Source organism: Callorhinus ursinus, unplaced genomic scaffold (assembly GCF_003265705.2).
Source record: "Callorhinus ursinus isolate GAN/ISIS: 27379988/994484 unplaced genomic scaffold, GSC_fseal_2.0 scaffold7, whole genome shotgun sequence".
Lineage (NCBI taxonomy): Eukaryota > Metazoa > Chordata > Mammalia > Carnivora > Otariidae > Callorhinus > Callorhinus ursinus.
In genome coordinates this window covers 10169404-10191211 of record NW_027397069.1, presented here as the reverse complement: position 1 = coordinate 10191211, position 21808 = coordinate 10169404, and the positions used below count along the sequence as shown (strand labels likewise).

The window sequence follows — 21808 nt, the reverse complement described above, 5'->3', positions numbered from 1 at the left end:
GTCAACCCAGTTACAATGACTGCTCAAGTTCTAGGCTCATTTCTTCCAGGATTTTATAGCACATGACTAAATAGATCCCGGGGTAATGTTAAGGATACTCATTTGCCTTATCTCTAGTTTTGAGGTGTTTTCTTTCCTTCTTTTTTAAAAAAAAATTTGTTATTCCACTGCAGGTTTTTATTTGCATAGCTGATTCAATAAAAGACAAGAATTAATTCCCTTAAGATGGTGCTAGCCATGAAAAGCAAACTGTTGCTCAATGTGGTATTTGATAGGACCTCCATATAAACAGGAATATGTGCCTGGTTTTAGATGGGTGACACCCAGGTCTTCGTCCTGTTGTGTAAAAGAAGTAGCTGGGACACTGTTGATCCCTTAGAATTACTGTTGAATTTCCTGTGGTCTGTAGAGCACACATTCAGGTAGATGCTCTGAACAGGCAGGCTCTTGTTTCTGTGGTTTACATTCAGGAATTTGGGATTGATGATTACTGTCCTAAGTGCATTCTTCTGCTGTTAACTGTGTTGTTACCTGAGATAGTGTGCCAGGTACGTCAGCTTCCTTCTATAAGACAGCTGGGGCACGAAAGAGAGGAGTGAAAAATAAATGCTCTGTGAAGAGTGATGGGGTGCAGAATGGCGAAGTTGTCACATTATGTATCCGAGGTGAGACTGAAGTTGGCAGGGAGACTTGGGGGAAGGTCAGGTAGTGAGGAGGGAGGGGGGCATAGCCCTCAATTATGAGGCTTTGGAGAGAGTTGAGGATGGAGAAAAGAAAGGAGTGACATTTATGTACAACCCAACTTGCAAAATGGCCTTTCATGTGTGCTCATATGTCTAGAAAATGACTTTAAAAAACACAAATGACTTCATACTCCCTATTGTTCTACAATGTTCTAAAAGTAAAAACATATCTTTCCAAGCCAAGACATATAGAAGTAACTCTTTTTAACAACTGCATAGTATTCGTAAGTCTGGACAAACTGGTTTGTTGAACCACTTTCTCATTGTTGGACAATGGACCCTTTCTAGCATTCCGTTGTTAGTGCTGTACTGAAAATCTTCATATTCATCTTTTTGTGCACATGTGTATTTCTGTAAAGTAGATACTGAGAAATGGTACTGTCAGGGCAGTAGATGATACATTTTAATGTTCAGTTTATACTGCCAAATTACAGTCCACCAACAACATATGAGAATGCCTGTTTGTCTGCATTCTCACCACTGAGTTTTTCATCCAGCATCATGGGTGACATAGTATCATGTTATCATTTTCATTGGTATTTCCCTAGTGTTTACCAGTGATTTTTACCATCTTATCATGTATTTATTAACCACTTTCTTTTTCTTTCAGACATTGCCTGTCTATATCTTATGCCCACAGTCTGTTGTTTCCTCTTAATATAAATGATTTTTTTTAAGATTTTATTTTTAAGTAATCTGTACACCCAGTGTGGGATTCAAACATACAACCCCAAGGTCAAGAGTCGCAGGCTCCACCGACTGAGCCAGCCAGGCACCCCTACGTGATCATTTTTAAGTTTATTTCTCTATCCACGTAATCTCTGCACCCAGCGTGGGGATCAAACTCATAACCCCCGAGATCAAGAGTCTTCTGACTCTGAGCCAGCCTAGTGCCCATAAATGATTTGTCTTTTTTTTTTTAATTCTGGATGTCAATCCTTGATTTGTTATATATGTTGCAATCTCAGCCCGTTGCTTGTCTTTAAATTTATGATGCCTTTTCTTATACAAAACTTTAAATTGTGTACTGTGATCAGATTTATCAGTTTCTTCCTGCTGCGTCTGCCTTCTGTGACTTAAGACGGCATCGCCTAACCCAAGGTGATAAGCCTTACTTTTCTGTGTCTCTCAGAATAACATTTTGGGGGGCTTAATCACACAACTTTGTTTTCACGTAGAGAGGAGTTGATCCCCCCTCCTGTAAGTTGACCTTCTCAGAGCAGGCCCCTCTGTCAGCTCTCTGCTGTGTTCCCCAGGACAGGTGCATCTTTTGGATGCTGGTTCTGAAGCAGGTGCAGCCAACATCACACTGCACATTGGACTTCCTGGCACTACGCTGAAGTGGCAGAGAAGGCTGCATTACTGTAGGCCTTGGTGACCACAGGCCTGAGCAAGCCAGTCCTCCCCTTAAACGAGGCAGAAGCTCTAGACTAAAAAGAGAATGCAAGAAGGAAGAGAGAAGGCTCACAGCTCTCTCTAGTCTTAGGGGGAAGAAGGAGCTTCTTGGATGCAGATGATGGAGACATTTTTCCGAATTTTCTACATGAGGTCAAAGCTCCGATTCCTTATCCTCAGGGGGTTATCATTGTAACCCCCATTTTCCCTATAAGGAAAATGAGGCCGAGAAAAGCTAAATGTGTAGATTTAATTTTATGTTAAGACACCAACTCCAAGTTCTGCTTAGAATCCATCTTAGTATGATAGAGGGAAGCTTTGGTGAGTTTCTTATCACTCACCAGACACTGTTTGTATGGTTCATCCTTTGAAGGTAGTGCTTTCTCCCTGTTTTACAGATGAGTACACTGAGGCTCAAGAGAGAGAAGGTCATGTAATCAGGACACACAGAAGGTAAATAAGTAGAAGATCCAGAGCTGAGCCTCAGAGTTCATGCCTTCCTCCCGTTCCACTCCTCTTTCAGAGGATTTGCAAAAAGTACACAAAGCTACCTGCATAAGAAAAACACATTGTTTTTTCTCCCCTTTATCCAGCAACTCACTCTGGCTGCTACTAGGGAGTTGTCTCCACCAAGTGGATGTTTTCATTTTTGCTCCTTTGAAATGGAAAATAAGGCACACACCATTTGGAAATCACTTAACTTTTAAGGGACACCTTGAAGGTTTCCTCCAACGGAATTCATTAATTTTAAAGTCCCTGTATTTTACTAATTGAAAATTTCACAGTTGAACAAGCTAGTGATTTCTGTTTATCTCCAGCTCCTATTCCTTTCAAAGCACTGCGTGAACTTCATCTAAGAATCATTTTCAACCAGGTTGTTTTTAGTACGTGCCATCTATTTTTGTTAGTGGGAATGTTTCTTCCAATTGAGTTAACTATAAATTATATGGCAGAGAACTTCTAAGTAAATATGTTCATGCCTCAGCACTTTAATGTGTTAATTAGCTATTAAAGGTGTCAGTAAATTAGACCTGTCAAAAATAATGGCCTCCTTGACTAGGTTTTTACTACCACTTCACTTGATGGTGTTACTTACAAGTTTTGCCCTCTGGGACATTTAAAAAAAGCAAGGTTGTAGAGGTCAGCCTTGCAAAAGATAAACTCTTGAGTTTGTTGGAAGTCACCTAAGCCTGTGTCTGTGGGTGTTTTAAGGACTGGTAGCCCCGAATTTACACAACCGAGGCTTCCCAACACTGGGATTCCGTCTACAGCCGACAGCCAGGGGGTGCTTTACCCTGCGGAGAACCCCAATCCCTGTTATTTGTTCCCTGGTTCAGAAAATGTAGCCAGTGATTGTGCTGGTCAGGTGCCTTCCTTTGTGCATGCAGCAAGTTAGCAGGTTACTGCCGTTGTTGGAGGCTGGAGACAGGTAGCTTTCCTCCGGGTCAGGGTTCTGGTTGGTACTGAGGAAGGACCCGAGCACATCAGAAACAGTATTTCTCCCCTCCTGCTTGTGCCAGTAGACCAGTCCTGCTGCAGGCCTGAGGGCTGAGACAGGAGAACAGAGTGAGAACCTCAGAAAGAAGTATTATGGGTAAACGGTTGAATAAAGTTTAAAGACTACTGGTATTTTCATATTAAGTCATATTAAGGATTGAATGCCCCAGCCTGAGATTCTTACCACCATTTACATCTGGGAAAACACATTCCGTGTTCTAAATGATCTGATTGTGGGATTTAGCCTTTTGCCAGGCTCCTGCTTTTTCTGTTCACCAAGCCTGTACGATTACTAAAGTAAATGCTAAAGTTTTGTAGGATAATTTTTTATGCATATATTATAGAGGCTACCTCTCACACATGCTGTTTTGTCTGCTTAGTGACTGCAGTGAGTCAGCTAACAGACCTCCAAACCAGAGATTACAATAAATCTCCGGAAAAAATGAAACCGTACTATCCCAGGAGCTCTGGTGGTAAACGATGAGCCAGTTGTGTTTAACTTGATAGATGTTCTTTAATCTTAGGAGGGACTAAGTAACAGCCTTCCTATCTGTCTGTGCTTCTGCTTGCCCCCTGGGGTCTGGCTGGGGGACTGAGGGTTGAAATCTTTTAAAACACCTGGGTCGGGGGCGCCTGGGTGGCTCAGTCGTTAAGAGTCTACCTTCAGCTCAGGTCATGATCCCAGGGTCCTGGGATCGAGTCCCACATTGGGCTTCCTCCTTGGCGGGAAGCCTGCTTCTCCCTCTCCCACTCCCCCTGCTTGTGTTCCCTCTCTCGCTGTCTGTCTCTGTCAAATAAATAAAAATCTTTAAAATAAATAAATAAATAAAAATAAAAAACCTGGGTCAGTCTTTGGCAGCAGAGACCCAGATAGCCCTGCAGCATGATTATTGCTACCAAAATAAGCCTCCTTTATCCTGTTGTACTAATAATAAATTTGCTTTGCTGTTTTTGATAACCTTACAACCAGTAGAACTGCTTTGTCTCTGGAGGTAGTTCACGTTATAAAATAGATCATTGTCATTGCTGTCTACATTTGTGGAGGCCTAGATTTGTTGCAATTAAACAGAGCATCTTCTGTGTACTCTTCAGACTGGATCCTAGCAATAGGATTGAAACTTAAAATTTCATTTCAAAGGAACATGGGCTGGAGGCGACCTGTCAGCATCGTTTCTTGAATTTATAATTACTGGAGTCTTAGAATTGTTATTTATTGTAGACTTTGCCAGAACACTAACAGTAAATGACTCGCTGTATTTATGAGTTTTTTCAAATTAGAAAATTTAGTTCCATACGTAAGCCTGATGTACACTCATGTTCATTTACCCCACAAATGTTTACTTATGCCTGGTGTATGCCATCACTATTTCAGATTGAAATATGGCACTGTTTCAGGCTGAAATGAAAATGACCTTATGTGCTTAAAATTTATGGGTTTAAATTCTATCGCTTTAGAATTTGTTAGTGTCTGGACAAAAGCCACGTCGAAGTTTACCCCCACCTTGGCTCTGCAAATAAGAATAGGTGGTTAAGAAAATGGGTGGGGTCAGAAGATGATCAGACAACCCAATCGAATGAGGTTTTTGGGGGCTTGGAAAGCATCCATTTATATGTACACAGTTAATTTCATAACGATGGAATATTCCTTTAGTAAACAACCCTCCTTTTCTGTGTGCCCTGAAAATAATGAAATGTCATCAAAATACTTCCTGATTTAGACTCATCATGGTTTATCACGGGATTCCAATTGGTCTCATTTATAAGCTTTCACTAATATCGGAATGCTGTGCTGCCCAATTATAAATTTTATAATGTCAAAACCATTAAAACATCCATTTAAAAGGTCCAGCGTGCAAAGGAGTAGGAGGGTTGAGATAGTGGCAGACGATGTTTCTTACAAAGAAGGATTTTGTAGTCAGAACTGGGTGGAATCCGTTTCAGTCTCTTACTGACTCATCTCTGGTGTATCCTAGAACCTCTGCTGCTTCTGTGTCCTTAACCGTGAATGTGGGAATACCAACGCTTGAGGGATCTGTCCTGAGGATTATGCACACGCCGATCTCAGAAGTGTGTGACATAGAACAGGCAGGCAGTCCGTATAGATGAATTTGCTTTCCTTGCTTGCTTGTCTTACGATGATGGTTATTTTTTCAGAAAACAGGAGCGATCATTCAGAAGGACAGTGGAAAATGGGAATTTCTCCCTGGATAGCCACATGTTTTCTGTTAATGTAGATGACCTATTCTAATTGCAGGTTATATCCAGGCATGTAGAGGACTTATGATTGCTGCTGTCAGTCTGGGCTTTTTTGGTTCCATATTTGCCCTGTTTGGAATGAAGTGTACCAAAGTCGGAGGCTCAGATAAAGCCAAAGCTAAAATTGCTTGTTTGGCTGGGATTGTATTCATACTGTCAGGTAAATAGTAACTTTCTCCCAAACAAGGTACTTCACGATGTTAATGAAAGGACACTAACCATGATACTTTCCTTCTGATACTTTGTAGGGTTGTGCTCAATGACCGGTTGTTCCCTGTATGCAAACAAAATCACAACGGAATTCTTTGATCCTCTCTATGTTGAGCAGAAGTAAGTACTCTTCTCAGTCTGTCTGTTCCTAGCTTAACAGGAAATGTATGCAGATTAATCTTCCAAATTAAGATACATAAATTCCTTATACGGCGCATGAAAGTGAGACACGCTGAGCGATAGTATTTGATGACATCATTTCAAGAGTAAACATATTCTGTTCTGCATTGGCAAAAGATGCATTTAGTTACTGCATTGGTGTCACATAGCGTCTTGTCTCTAAAAAGCTCAAGGCACAGGATTTAAAATTCTAAACTTCGTCCACTGGACATCATTCAGTTCGGGTCAAGTAGAGGAAAAGTGGAAGTGAGGTGTGAAGGGGGGAGGAAAGAATGATGATGTGTGATAACAGGAAATGAAGGGCTGGCCTTGACTGATGTCCATCCAGATTGATATTTGTCAGCCTCTGGTATGTGGGCCAGAGTCCGTCATGGTTTCAAACACTGACATGGGAACTGCGACCATGCTCCTGAAGATTAGAGATCTGTTAATGACATCTCAATGAAGTATCATTTTTTTTCATTTTTTGTTAGCCTTTTAAATTAGCTCCTTGACAAGCTCCACCTGATAAACCTTTATTTTAAAAAAAAACTGTACATGATGCACGGTTTTTAAAAAATGCTTCTGTAGTGACATGGACACCACCCAGATGTGACCAGTCCGGGTTGCAGGGGAATGGTTCGGCATTTACAGGTCAGTCTGTTGGAGGTGTTTGTTTTTTTAACTATGGGCTATTGGTTTTTATACTTTCCCTAGGCTTCTTTCTTTGCCTTGGGAAAACCCCAGGGATACCAAATTAGAAATAATAATATATGCGGTATTTTGTCTCCCACGAGAATATACCCACCTACTTCTGTAGAAGCCACATCTGTATGCATGTGGATAGTTAGCAGCTGGTGCTCTTTCAGTCTTCAGGTCAAGTGTTACAGAATTTTTTTAAAAACTTACTAAAATTACTGGTTAGGTGTGCATTCCTTGTTTTTCTGGTGGATTTAAGAATCTTCAGGGAATTGATTTTTTAGTTCTGTCTTTAGTGTCTTTTATTCATAAATATTAGATGCTTATATAATGAAATAAATGAAAATAGTAGCTAAGACATGTTGAGCCCCTACCATTTACAAAGGGGAGCATGGCAAATATTCTATTCTTCTTTTATTTTATTTTATTCTTGCAACAGCCTGATAAAGTAGGTTCTCTTGGTACAACCTTTTTGAAAATGAATGTGTGCAATTAATGTGTGCAAGGGAACCTGGACTAAACCAGTATTGTCTGATTGGACTGGGAGCCAAACCAGGCATGCTTGCTCTATGATGCATGATTTACAATACTCGATTTCATAATTTTTGTGATCGTACGCTATATATATTTTTCATCGTGGGAGTTTCTTTTGTATGTTTTTAAAAACTATTTTAAATTTTATTAAATGGGAAGCAAAAATAACTGTTTTAGACCCCAGTATAATTTTTACTCCCCTGCCTATGATGGAAAAATGTGTTCTGATTTATAAATTTTCTCCTAACTAATGTTTGATGATGAGATTTGCACAAGTATACATGACACTGGACATTGAGATGAAAACTGAGACCATGCTCCTGAAGATAGGAAGCATGTTAATGATATTTAAATGAAATATAATTTTCCGTAAATGACATATTTTTATTTCAGATCCTAAATATACAATGAAACTGTTATTTCTCATGGTTTATTTTATTCAAGACATTGCTCACTTTTCTGGATTATCTGTTCTACATTGCTGTCTTTATTTTCCTGACAATTATTAAGGATGTCTTTGTCAGAATCTTAAAAATCATTTTTATCTTTCCTCAAAAGGTCAAGGCTAATTCATATATGCCCCATAACTCAAGTCTATCCTTTGTGTGATTTTTTTTTTCACTGCTTGCTATATGCTCAGTCACCTAATTCAGTTTGGTGCATTGGAATTTCTGATTTTCTTTTAGATTTTGATTAAACTTAGTTCAGTGATTATGGACTCAGAGGTTTTCCTCATTTCCATATTGTTGGTGCAACACTGAACTATCCCATTCCCCCTAATGACCTGTCGGCATTCCTCTCTCTCCCTATGCATGCTCTGTCTGTCTACAAGCTCATCTGTAAAATCAGGATAATAATGGCACTCTGCTGGTAGAGTTAATGTGGGAATTCGGAGAGAGAGAGAGAGAGAGAGAGAGTGTGTGTGTGTGTGTGTGTGTGTGTGTGTGTATGCTTAGAACTGATTGGAAAAGAGGAAACACTGTGTTCCCTATTACTGATTTGTGTTAGCTTTATTAAGATTCCTTTTTAAATTGTGTGTAGTAGTTAAGACGTGGCTTATCTTTATAGATGTTTTTATTAGCTCTTTTCTGAAGTGACTTAAAAATGTAACACCTGCAGTTTGGCAATTTACCTTATGTAATTAAAAACACAAGAGCGAGGCACTTTTTGAAAAACAACAGGGCTTATAAATCGGTGGTATTTACCAATAACAGGCCCTTCACACAACACACTGAGAGGAAATACAAACTTTATTAATTAAAACTGCTGCATGTTGAGAACATGTTAGCTCCTTGCGATAAGAGCTCACTCACATCTGCATCCCTGGCAGTGCCTTACACAAAGGCATACAGTCCATTTGGATGAAGGAAATATCAAGGCCTGAGAGTTGTAAATATGATCAGATTCTAATTACCCATCATGGTAGAAAAGAGGCATGAAAGGGGCAGGTGACCTCTTCAGGAATTCACAGGCTTCCTTGAACAAGCTCACTTCTCTAAAAGCCAGCAAATCAACTCACTTGGATTCATCTTTTAACAACAGCTTTAGTAGCAAACAGAGAGCTGAAAATTAGAAAGATTAAGAAGCTAGAAATTGGGGGCGCCTGGGTGGCTCAGTCAGTGAAGTGTCTGCCTTTGGCTCAGGTTGCAGCCCCGGGGTCCTGGGATCAAGCCCCGCATCGGGCTCCCTGCTCAGCGGGGAGCCTGCTTCTCCCTCTGCCTGCTGCTCCCCCTGCATGTGCTCTCTCTCTCTCTCTGTGTCAAATAAATAAATAAACAAAATCTTTCCAAAGAAAAATAGAAGCTAGAAACTGGCTATTCGCACAAAATGAACGGATTCATAGGTCTTAAAGTAGAATCCTTAAAGCAAGATTTTAATTTGGCCTCAGCTGGCGTTTGCTAGAATTTAGCCACGGTGCCGGTGACTTGGTTTGTGCATGAACTTAGGGATGTGTTGGAGAATCAAGGCTAAACGCAGGGCAGCCCTAGGTGGGCTGGGATTTGGAGGGTACAGCTGCAGGAAGGTTCTAACTTTCTTTGGTGAGAGTAAGCTCCTTGAGGTCAGAAAACATGTATTCCCTCACTGTCGAGCCCTGTGCCTGGTAGGTGAAATTCTTAATCTGTAGAGCTGGTCCTTTCAGGATTAGCAGGAAAGCTTCTGTTGTCTCAGCCCACGGTAGAGAGGAGAGAGGAGAGAAAGAAAGCACACTCACTTTTCTCTTCCCATCTTTATCCCATACCCCTCTTCCTAAAAGCAGCTACCACCAAGTGACCTCTCTCCCTGAAGCCCTAGAAGGCGTGACTGAGGCACAGGTAGGTGCGTGTGCATTTGGCCTTTTGGAAGGCAGTGAAGACGGCTGCTTGCCACGGGCTGTAGTTGACATCTTGGGTGAGCAAATTGTAGCTGCCCCATACCCGAGTCCTAAAATGCCCTGGAAAATAGTCTGGGCTCAGAACCTAGTTTTGTTGTTGTTATTGTTTTTCTTAAGATTCTGTGCTCTATTAATTGAGTCTTCTCTGTGGATTTCTGGGACATTCCTAGGTAGGGCCCCACCTTGGTGGCCTAAGTTAGAAACACACGACTAAGCTCATCATCAAAGTTCCTACTCCACTCCTACTATGTGCAGAGAACTCAGTAGGCACTTTACTGATGAGAGAAAACAAGGGGCTTCTGGTGTAGCTGGAGGAAAGATCGAGGCCATTGCCATGCAAACAGCATCCCGCTGTCTGCTCAGTGGCTCTGTATTCTGAAACCCTTCCTCTCCTTCCACCTATTTGGGAAGTTCTTTCTCCCAGGCTACTGTCACTTGACACAGTTGCAGTTCTTTCAAGAGTTACATCTGACTGTGGTCATGTTCTGCCATTTCCCCATTTTTTTTGCTTTTGTTTTGCTTCTTTCCTTTCATGCAAGTTGTGATTATGTTTCATGACTGCAGGATGGGCTCCTGCAAAGCTTTGGAAACGGTTTCCCAACTCTTCCCTTTGGGCTGTTCAAACCAACTTCATCCATTTTATTAAAATAAAACCTCCCAAATCAAAAAACAAAAAAGTACCTTCCTGCAAGGTTATGGTAACTGGTACCCCCTAGCATGATTCATCCAACCAGGGAGATGAAATTTAATTCAGGTATTCCCACCACCACTTGGTTGTCCAAACCACAAACTTCCTAGAGGTCTTGATTTGTTTTCTTAAATAAACTGTTCCAAGTAAGAATTTATTGACACAAAGAAACTTCTTTCCAAATCCGTGCAAGGTTGGAGCATTGAACCAATTGCCCTAATTGAGGAAACAGGGCGTTGTAATCTTAGATTTATTCTCTTTTAGTATAGAGATTTATTGTTAATATTTTGGCTCAGATATTCTCACATTTGGGCCTTATCCTCCAGGCTTTTCTGTTATTCTCAGAGTATTTAAAAACCAGAGACGTATTTATCTCTAGCACTCATTCCTGACATATGTTTAGTTTCTGCTCTAGGATTTAAGCTTTACTCAGGTAAAGTCTTTTCACCATTGTGGTTATTTAGTAGTTAGAAATACACGGCTGTCTATTCTCTGATAAATTCTCTCCTTCTTGTTATCTGTCTGGTTCAACAAACAATGGTTAATTCAAGGAGTACCTTTCTAAACTACACATTTTCCTGGGTGAAATTCAAAGGAATATCGATCTCACTATGTGACCTTGCCATGATATTTGACTTCTCTCTTTTGTCCTTATTATAATTTAATGAATTATGGATGTTTGTTTATTTAAGCTTACTCCACTCATAAGATTATTTGGAGAGTGAGTTAATGTTGGTAAACAGCTCACAGATTCTTGGATAAGGGGTTCCATGGACGTGCCAGATATTAAGAACAAAACAATTCAGCTGTTAAATATTAAGAAGGGCTATTCTGAGCCTTTACTGCGTTCAGGAGTGGCCCAGTCCACTTCATAGCACCACAATGGCTCTGATGCTTTTGTTAGGCTAGCATGACTTCAAAATACGCTTGAAAACCAAGTGTCTGGCACCTGTGTTTTGTTTTGACTGACCGGCATGTGAAGTCGCAATTCCTACCAGTCCACCATGTTTTCTGGTGACTCTGCTTTCCCCCCACCCCCAGGCCCCCTCTCCCTCTCTTTCTCACATGCTGGCTAACTCCTGCTTATCCTACAGGATGTGTGTTCTGGGGAAGGTGCCCCCCTGGGTGCTCCTATTTGTTGCACGCACTTGCTGTGCCCTCTCCCAGGCCTGACCAGGAGCATCTCCAAGCAGAGACCACAGCCTGCTCATTTTGGAATCTCTTGTGCCTAGCCCACACTCCAGGACATTTGCAGCAGGGATGGTCTATCAGCAGTGGTGTATGACTGTCTGTCTGCATCTCTCCTGGAGGGGAAAGACTGAGTACGCTTGTGGAAAAGACTGATAAACCCCAGCTCCGCCACTTACTTGTTGTGTGACCTCGAAGAAGGTTCTTATCTTTTCTGGGTCCTGTGTTCCTCATCTATAATGTGGGGATAATAAATAAATATTCAGTGATTTAGAACCATGCATCAGCACATAGTAAGGACTCAGTAAATGTTAACTATGACTTTTAAGGATAATGACCCTACGCAGAGTACCTTAATGTTGCGATTCATTACCTTACGTAGTATATTGAGGTCAGCCATAGGAGATGGAGTTTGAAATGTTGGAGACATTGAAATGATATCATTGAAATGATCACCATGGGAAGACACTTGGCTCTCAAATGGAAGGCAGGTTTGAAAGGGACCTAGCATGGAACCATTTAAAAGCAGTAAGGCTTGAGTAATTCCTTCTTTCTCTCTCATCACCTCGGTCATAGCGGCGAGTGAGGGACGTGCAACTGCTTGAAACTGTCAAATGCATGGACACTGCAGAGACCCTTCTCATGAGACCCATCCTGCATACCTCTGCCCCAATGCCTGGTTGATTCTAAAATGCTTTCAGGAAGCCTGTGGAGGCTCCCGAATAAAATGTGGGATACACGTTTAATTGACCAAGGTTTTTTTGCTGCAAGTTCATCTGTATATTTTTGTCTCAACACAAACAAATACGCACGCCCACCTGCGCACACATGGATTCTTGACCTGTGCTCAGCCGTGGTCAAGGGGCACAAGGCAGCGTTGATTGTTTTAGGAATTTCCTGTCTGGAAGCATAGCCCCCTCCGTGGTGTCCGCTCTGCAGGCTTCACGGTTTGTGTGCAGACTTGCTACTGCACCAGCTTCGAGCGTGAGGACTCAGCACATCCTTTCTCACCTGGAATCAAAGAAAGCCCAGTAAACCCCCCAGTTGTCCATATGCGTGGAGCTCAGTGGCATGGATGTTGCCAAACAACAGATTTGGGGGGTTTTGTTTTTTGTTTTTTAAAGATTTCATTTATTTATTTGTCAGAGAGAGAGAGAGCACAAACGGAAAGCGGCAGGCAGGGGGAGAAGCAGGCTCCCTGCTGAGCAACGAGCCCGATGCGGGACTCGATCCCAGGATCCTGGGATCATGACCTGAGCCGGAGGCCGATGCTTAACCGACTGAGCCACCCAGGCGCCCCAACAGATTTGTTTTTGAATTGATCTATGAAACTTTGGGGATAGGAGGTACTTCTTTTAGATTGTAAGTTACCTTGGCTAATGTGGAATACACGTTTAATTTATTAAGTTACACTGTGTATTTTTTTTTTAATTTCCCTGAATACTTGGCAAGAATTGGACTTCTGTAAAGATACTCACGGTGCACTTTACAGGCCATTGGAGAGGGATGGCGGCAGATAGGCTAATAGGTAGGCTTTAGAGTTAGATCTGTTCGGCCCCTGGCCTCATCGTTGCTCCTCTGGGATCTTTAGGGAGATGCAGTTTGTCTGTCTGGATAAGAGCTCTAGTTCCTCCTGCTTCTCCATGTTAAGAGGATCGAAGAATATAACATATATTCACCATAGCAGATGTGATAAGTCACCAATAAGTTATTAATATGTGCCATTTGTAGGATTGTGAATGACCTTGTTGATAAGTCATAACACACAGAAAGATCATGCATGCATGTCTGTTTTAATCTGGCCACAGAAGAGCAATTTAGAATTGGAACCAACAAAAAAATCAGTCTTTATTTTGGGTTTCCTGAGTGTGAGAATTCTCCATGAAGTTTCCATGCGTACTTGAGTGGATGCTTATTATTTAAGTTGTCCCATCCTGCTTTAGCCACCATTTGGGAGGCACCTGCTACTACTTTAAAGTAAGCCTCCTGGGAAGCCGTGGCTGAGGAATCCTGGGGCATCTTGCAGGCGGTGGGAGAGAGCTGTTCACTGAAGGGTTTGTGGAGGGGAAACCAGACTGGGAGCAAGGCGGGGAGGCGCACAGGCCCAGGCGGGCACTCCACAGCCCGGCCCAGTAGCTGGGCCCCCAGAAGAAGAGTGTGGAATAATAGGGGGGGTGGTGGATGTGTGCTTGTGGATCACATCTGTAGAATACTTCTTTAATATAAAATCTATTCATGCCCTTATATAGACCTTGGATTATATCGCCTGTGAGTTGAAGAAAGTTTACTGTAGGTAGTCATCTTTAAAAGAACGGTATGCCAATGGAATTGTTTTAAAATGTTTACACTGATAATATATGGTATACTTTCTAAACTTTAAACTTGATGAAAGAGAGAGAGAGAGTTGTTTTCAGGTAACTGGAATATTTATCTTGGCTGCTAGCACTCTTGGTGAAAATGAGGAGTTAGGACAACATGTTTGAAGAAACACTGTCTTCGGTGTCAAAGGCCAGGCCCCTAGCTCTGTGACTTTCAGCAAGGTCACTTCACTCCTCTGGGGGGCTTAAAGGAGGAGACTTTTTTTTTTTTTCATTTGCTACCAGTTTTTGTTTTGTGTTCAGAGCCGTTGCGTTTTCTTTTTTGTCCAATACGACATGCCCTGATTTTCATTACTACACTCACCTCTTTTTGTGCCAGGTGAGAAGACAGCCTGAGGGGAATTCAAAAGAAATTCCATACCCTGGAGCTCGTGAGCCCCTGAGAAGGCAGTGAGCCGGGGAGAGAGAGAAAACGCCCTTCTCTCTGACATGACAACTAAAAAAGTACATTGCATGGATTGTATTGTCTCAAATTGACAAAAACTTTTATTTAGCCGAAGTATACATAAAGGGAAGAAAGAGTGGTGGTGAAGAGCTTGAGGTTTGGAATCACAGTTCTGGGCTTTAAATCCTGGTTTTACTATTTACTGAGCTGAGGCATGGGGCATGTGGTTTAATTTCTCTGAGCTTCAGATTCTTCATTTGTAAAATGGGATAGCAGTACCTATCTCTCAGGATTATAATGAAGATTGAATGTAATTATGCAAAAAAAGAAACCTTGGCGCGCATGTGCACACACACACACACACACACACACACAGACACACGACACACATCCTAGTACAGTGAGCTGACGGTAATAGTCGCCCCTGTTGTGGGCATTTATTGGAACCACATCTCTGTGGATCTGGGAGAACAGGTAGTGTTTACGGGCGCCTGGGTGGCTCAGTTGGTTAAGCGACTGCCTTCAGCTCAGGTCATGATCCAGGAGTCCCTGGATCGAGTCCCGCATCGGGCTTCCTGCTCGGCGGAGAGTCTGCTTCTCCCTCTGACCCTCCCCCCTCTCATGCTCTCTCTCTCTCTCTCTCTCTCTCTCTCTCTCTCTCTCTCTCAAAATAAAAAAATAAAAATCTTAAAAAAAAAAAACACAAGTAGTGTTTACTCGGCAGAAATGTGCTTGCTTAGTATCTGCCGATCCCTGCTAGACTCTGAGATCCTTGAAAGCATAGCCATGTCTCTCTCGTCCACCTCGAGCACAATGCCGGGCATCTCGTTTCTGGGGCAGTGACCCGGGTAGGCCACATAAGCTGTCCGTGGACGGCAAATAAGTCACGACAAGGGTTTGGATGCAAGGAAGATGAAAGAGGAGGTGCAAATGAGAGGTATTCTCCAATCCATGCCTTCGGATTACCATGAAGGTTACAGGGCTGAAATATGAGTCTCCGTGTGAGATGATCAGAATTAACGCCTTCTGGTGTGGTACTAGTTCTCTAGGGCCCCAGGCACAGCCCGGTGGGTGAGAATAATTTCACCCAGTAGTACAGAGGACATTTGAATGCATTGGATCTTTATGGTTCTTTTGGGGGGAACTTTTAAGCAATTAATCTGTGTTTTCATTTCTCTGATTAGAAGTAAAGTTTTCGCCTATTTACTGAATTTACATTCAATGACATAAATGAATTGAAGTCAGGCAGCTTTTGATTAGTCCTAGCAACTGAGCGGATTATTTGAGGTACTCTAAAAACAATGTTTTGATCCATGAAACAAAATTCTGTCCTCACCCTGACAATCACGGATCTGTCTGGTGCTAAGCAGATTTATAGCTTTTCAGAATAATGGAAACACGTCGGTGATCATAACAGGTCAATAAAGGGGGCGTGCTCTGAGTGGGGAAGGTTGTCTGGGGCCAGGAGATATTGTTAACGAAAGAAAGACCTGCAACAGAGCATCTGAAATTTGATGATCTTCTGAGGTGTTGAAGTCAGCTTCTTAGCATTACCAAAAAAATGAAGAACGATTTCCAGGCAGAGACTAAGCTTCCCAGTGAGTGTCAAAGGAGGCATGCTTTGGAACAAATCTGAGTGGATATTATAATGCTCTCTCTCAATCCCATCTTTCAGTAATACCAACCAATTTTTGCCAGATCACGCACACTGATAGGTGTGAATTCAAGTCCCTGCTGAGTAAGTCAGCTCTACGTGTCTTTCCACAGAATGAAGAAGGAAAGTTTCTGCAAAAGAAAGAACCAAGTCACAAAAGCCAGCTTCTTAAAAATTACTGGTGTAGACATGGAGTCTCTTGAAGACTTCAGCTCTAAGCTGGTATTATTTATTGTTTGTCTCTGACAGAATTCACAAGGAACTCAAATGGAAATGATATTTTTCTTGGAATAGAGTCTATATTTACTGACTTAAAGAAAAATGAGGGTACCTGGGTGGCTCAGATGGTCAAGCATCTGCCTTCGGCTCAGGTCATGATCCCAGGGTCCTGGGATCCAGCCCCACATCAGGCTCCCTGCTCAGCGGGAAGCCTGCTTCTCCCTTTTCCTCTGCCTCTCTCCCTGTTCATGATCTCTCTCTCTCTCTGTATCTCTGTGTCTCAAATGAATAAATAAAGATCTTTAAAAAATAAAATAAAAAAAGAAAAATGAAAATATATTTAAAAATAGGAATACACGAACCAGTTTTTAACATAAGACAAACCCATGATTCTTCAGGAAGTTTCCAGATGAGCTTAAATGAATATAAAGACACACGTCCTGACATTTGGCCTGCCTGAGTAATTTATCCTCTGGTTTGTGACGACACTGTATACATGTTTGCATGCTCGTTTGAGTGAGTTCATGGTGCCGAGCAGCGGTTTATGATTTCTATCACCATCACCCTTGATTGACCGCTATTCATAATTAGAAGCTTATTTTTAATCAACCGTAGTACCCAGCACTGGGATCCTATTTTAGAAAGCTAAATATTTTTTAAGAAAAACCTCAGACTGTTGATTCAGGGGGTGTTTACACTAAGAGTAGTACTAAGGCATAGTTTGAGGAACGAAGACAACCTGAACCTAGGAGGACAAAAATAGAGAAAAACAGGAAGTGTCACTAAACGGTAATCCCATGATAATGTCCTCCAGGTAGAAATGTTCAGTGTGCTCACTTTCAGCTGTGTTTTCAGTGACAGCATGACCGTGGGCATTTGGTGCTTACTACTGTAGGACTTGCAGATTTTTGTTTGTTTCTTTGTTTTCTTTTAAGATTTTATTTATTTATTTTGAGAGAGCGCGTGCACGCATGGGGTGGCGCAGAAGGGGAGGGAGAGAGAGGGAAAGAATCTCAAGCAGACTCCACTTCGAGCGCAAAGCCTGATGTGGGGTTCAGTCTCATGACCTTGAAACCATGACCTGAGCTGAAACCAAGAGTCGGACACTCAACCGACTGTGCCACCGGGCTCCCTAGGACTTGCAGATGTTTTAAAGAGCCTGCACCTAACAACTGGGAGGCACTCTGCTTGTTTTATGTGCATGATTGCGTTCAAACATCATAAAAGGGCTGATTGTGGAAATTCAGGATATCCTTTTTTAGATGTACGGCATGACATTTAATGAAGGCATTTTTTACAAAACCGTGAATTTCACCCTCTTGGTCTGGCCAGTTCTTTTTCATTGGTGCACCTCGCTCCTGAGTCCTTTGGGGCCAGCTTTTGCGTGCAGACTGAAGGTGTTTTGTTCCACGTTGCAGCATTCTTCTGTTTCTGCCATTGCTTCTGACAGGAGCACTTGGAGACTTTCTTGGTTTCCAGAACATAGTTAGTGCTCTAGCGCAGGATGAAGTGCTTACCCCTAGTTGTTCTGCTATGGCTGTTCCTTGCTTCAGCGACCACCTGGGTTTCCCAGAAAAGGCAACACAAGAGTGAGAAAAGAAGGGACCCCAGGGCAGCGTGCATTGTGTGCATCGCCTCTTCCCAATTGCGAACACAGGCTATGAAATTACCACCGTAGCCAGATATGCAAATGAGCGAGTGGATCATCTGTTCCTAATCCATGAGTGTTGCTTCTGGCTTCCCCCAGCTGGCGGTCGGGGCCACTCCTCCATTACTGCTGTGACTTAGGTCACACCAGAGAGCCTACCCATGCCCGGCCAGGACTTCAGCCAGTGACACGGCACATAGAAACAGACGAGGCAAAACTCAGGACAGGCCCAGGCAGGATGTGCCCACTGCTCTCAACAGCGCAGTCTGACCTCGAGACCTAAGCCTGCCCCGGTGCCTGGCTCAGGGGACAGGCTGCGGAGGGAGCCCACCTTGGCCCTGCCTTGCCCCTTGTCACCCTCACCTCTGACCCTCCTGTCTCAGCTCTTCTGTGGATTCTGTGTGACCGAAAGAGACCCCTCCCACTTGGACTTCATTTTCTTCCCATTAGGTTGGGGTAGCGTCCATCAGTCTTTGCCTTGCGGTGGAAATCTATGGGCCAAAAAATCTGGAGAATCACTTCTTTATTAAAAAAAACCCTATTCTTCAAAAGAAGGATAGGCAAACATGAAAACACACAACCCTAACATTTTGGTATACTTTTGTCATTCCTTACTTGTTTTTCTGGGTGAGTACTCCTCCCCTGAAAGGATTTCCTCTAGTCCTCCATGGCAAAAAGTGATTTCCTTTTTTGTTCTCCATAGCATTATTTGTACCTTTGTGTGGGGACCTCCCCAAGGTAGGTGCTGTCTTGTGTATCTTGTGAAATTTTGCATCTGCTTGGGGCAGCAGCAGAGTACCGTGGCCAGCCACATGGCAATCTACCACTAAATGCTGTTATTTTGTATTTATCTCCCACTAGATTATGGTGACAAGCAAGATAGTGCTTTATCTAGCCCTGACTTTTTACGGGCTCCGTAGAGAAAGAAAAACTTAACTTTTCCCCCCTCTACTTTCCTGGGTTCTCAGCTGGGGCCCTATAAATTATACTGACAAAAGACAGATTGGGGTGCCTGGGTAGCTCAGTCAGTTAAATGTCAGCCTTCAGCTCAGGTCATGATCCCAGGGTCCTGGGATCGAGCCCCATGTCGGGCTCCCTGCTCAGCGGGAAGCCTGCTTCTCCCTCTGCTGCTGCTCTGCCTACTTGTGCTCTCTCTTTCTGTCAAATAAACAAATAAAATCTTTTTAAAAAAAAGATTAACAGGAGAAAAAAAGAGTTGGTTAACATGTGCATCATGGAGACACGTAGGAGTACCCAGCGATGAGTAACTCAAAGTGCCGGTTAGAACTTGGGCTTATATGGCATCTAAATAAAAGAACAATAAGCTCAGAGAGAGGTGACAAGACCAGAGAAAAGGACTTTGAGCCTCTGGGGTGGCAGATCTATGGGGAACTAATAGAAGATATGGCTGGTTTGTCAAGTTTGTTTCGAAGATCCCCCTGGTGCCCTTTGTGCCCCCCCCCAGGTGTACTGTTGTCTCTGGTGATTAACTTCTGTCCTTCCTCGTTGGTGGGGTGGGAGGGATGGGGGACATCTTTACAAATTGATGTCCTGCTTTAAGGCAAATGGGGAGGGGCAGAGAGCTTTTCTGGTATTTGCTTCTCTGTTGTTGCCTTTAGCTCAAAATAATTCTCATGCTCCAGTGGCCTGTTTGAGGGTGGCATATTCTGCCATCCTTCAACACCTTGCTCATGATTTGCAAATAAATGTTTATTGAATTAAATTAAACTGTAAGCAAAGGCAACCTGCCATTTTCTAACTGGAGTCTGCTGAATAATTTACCCTGTGCAGTGGACTAAATAGATGGAACACTCTGTGAGCTTCAGACAGGCCCAGAGGGGGGATACCGGCTGAGCCGGGAGGCTGGGGCTCCTCAACCGGCTTTGCCTCTGCTTTGCCTGCAGGGATCACTTCTTCCTTTTGGGAAGTCAGGGAGACATAATCAAGAGATGGCTAGAAAAACACGTTGAGTAAAGTTTAAAGCGTTATACAGATAAAAGGTGTTATTACTTCCTGTAAAAGCTCCAGTAGCAAACGTTTATGATGAGCATTTAGTAAATGTTGGCTCGTTAGTCTTAAATACTGTTTACGCCCCAAATAAGTCAGCCATAATACTTGTGCAATACTTCCTCACAGGTACGAATTAGGAGCTGCTCTGTTTATTGGATGGGCAGGAGCCTCACTCTGCATAATTGGTGGTGTCATATTTTGCTTTTCAATATCTGACAACAACAAACCTCCCAGGTATGAAAAAGAGACAAAGATGACCTGTTAAAATTATTACAGGTGCGGCAAATTATAGATTGTTCACATGATTCTTAGAAACGTCAAAAAACCAGGATTGATTAAAATTAGGAATATATAGTGAATGTAATATTAAATAAGATAAATACGGTGAAGAGAATAAATATATAGTCAATTTAAAAAGACAGAGCTCATCCTTCTTACATTCCAGAGCTATTTCAGTGAGCAGAACGGTAGGGCTTACCATGGGGCATATTCTTCACTGTGGCCTCATCGTTTTCACACAGGCAGAGGTTCCTGATGAAGGTCAGTACTGTCCGCCAGGGTCCAGGAAGATGAGTTTTAAAAGAGAAAAACTGAACAGATGAACAAGCCACGAGTTTCTTCTGCTGAGATTTGCACTGACACACTGACTGTTCAGAAATGACAGTGAGATATTTGGGTGGGGGGGGCTGGTGGCAGTGAGAGAGAAGGAGAGAGAAAACTCACTAACAGTAAGCAGGGAAAGTCTGCAGCTTTGCTGGGACAGAAGCAGAGGGTAATGGTCTCTGCCCTCCATGTGCAGCAGGATCTACCAGACTGTGTTTTGCCTTGCAGAATGGGATACGCATACAATGGGGCCACGTCTGTCCTGTCTTCTCGGACAAAGTATCATGGCGCAGAAGGAGATTTTAAAACCACAAACCCTTCAAAACAGTTTGATAAAAATGCTTACGTCTGAAAAGAGCACTGCTACGAGCTGTCTTGAGTCATTATAAAAGTGAACTGTTCACAAAATGATCCCCCCTCAAGGCCTTCCTCTAATTCACACTCAAAACTATTTTTAAAACATGAATTTGGAGAATTTGCTGATCGTATGGATGTAAATGTTCTAATCATTTTCTGTTGTGGCTTTCTATAAAAAAAATAAACAGGTTATTTACAGGATTTGTATATATTTTATATATTTATAGAACATGGGACGTATTTAGCACCAACGGGTCAAGTATTTGTCTCGGAGCCTCCTTGACCATTCACACGTGGTATTCTTTGTCCCCATTCCCCGTTTCTTTTCCTTCATATATTAAACAGAAGGTGTATAAGAAGTGGTGTCTTGTGGACAGGGTGGGGGCAATCTGAGACTGTTCCTCGAAAGATGTTTGGGTTGAATGGACAGGTTACTGGCTGTGTCGCGACGACTTCCGGTTCCTTACACCTGTTTGTCACCACTGATTCTCAGTGACCGCTCAAGGAAGGGCTAATGGGGCCAAGACATTGCCTGGCACGTCCGCCTTAAAGAGCTGCTGAGGCTTTTCTGATACAGAAAGCAGCAGATTCTGGGCTGGAGGGTCAGCACGAGCCTGGCTGGAGACGCAGGTCATGGTTGACTTTGGAGCCAGCCAAGGAAGGTCCCAGAGCCTGCATGGCACCTGCCTCGCTCACAACCTATGGCTGAGTTCCAGTGTGTCTCTCGGGCCCTGAGTGCACAACCAAGCTGGGTAATGGAGAGACTTACCATTTTTTAAGGCATGTAAGTTGCCCCCGTGATCTCTGAACAGCA

The 21808-nt window shown here is 42.7% G+C and overlaps 1 protein-coding gene across 5 annotated transcripts in view; it reads left to right on the top strand.

The window, feature by feature from the left end:
• CLDN10 (claudin 10) overlaps nt 1-21808 on the top strand; it is a 122122-nt gene that overhangs the window by 86493 nt on the left and 13821 nt on the right. For 3 of the 5 annotated variants that reach the window (XM_025874683.2, XM_073894391.1, XM_025874682.2), the window contains exons 2-5: nt 5890-6051; nt 6140-6221; nt 20161-20268; nt 20866-21195. In XM_025874683.2, the coding sequence (XP_025730468.1) occupies nt 5890-6051; nt 6140-6221; nt 20161-20268; nt 20866-20989 (476 nt within the window). In that variant the 3' untranslated portion in view covers nt 20990-21195. Of the gene's footprint in view, nt 1-5889; nt 6052-6139; nt 6222-20160; nt 20269-20865; nt 21196-21808 lie in introns of those variants that run through there. The other 2 variants (XM_073894393.1, XM_073894392.1) reach the window with 2 other exon arrangements.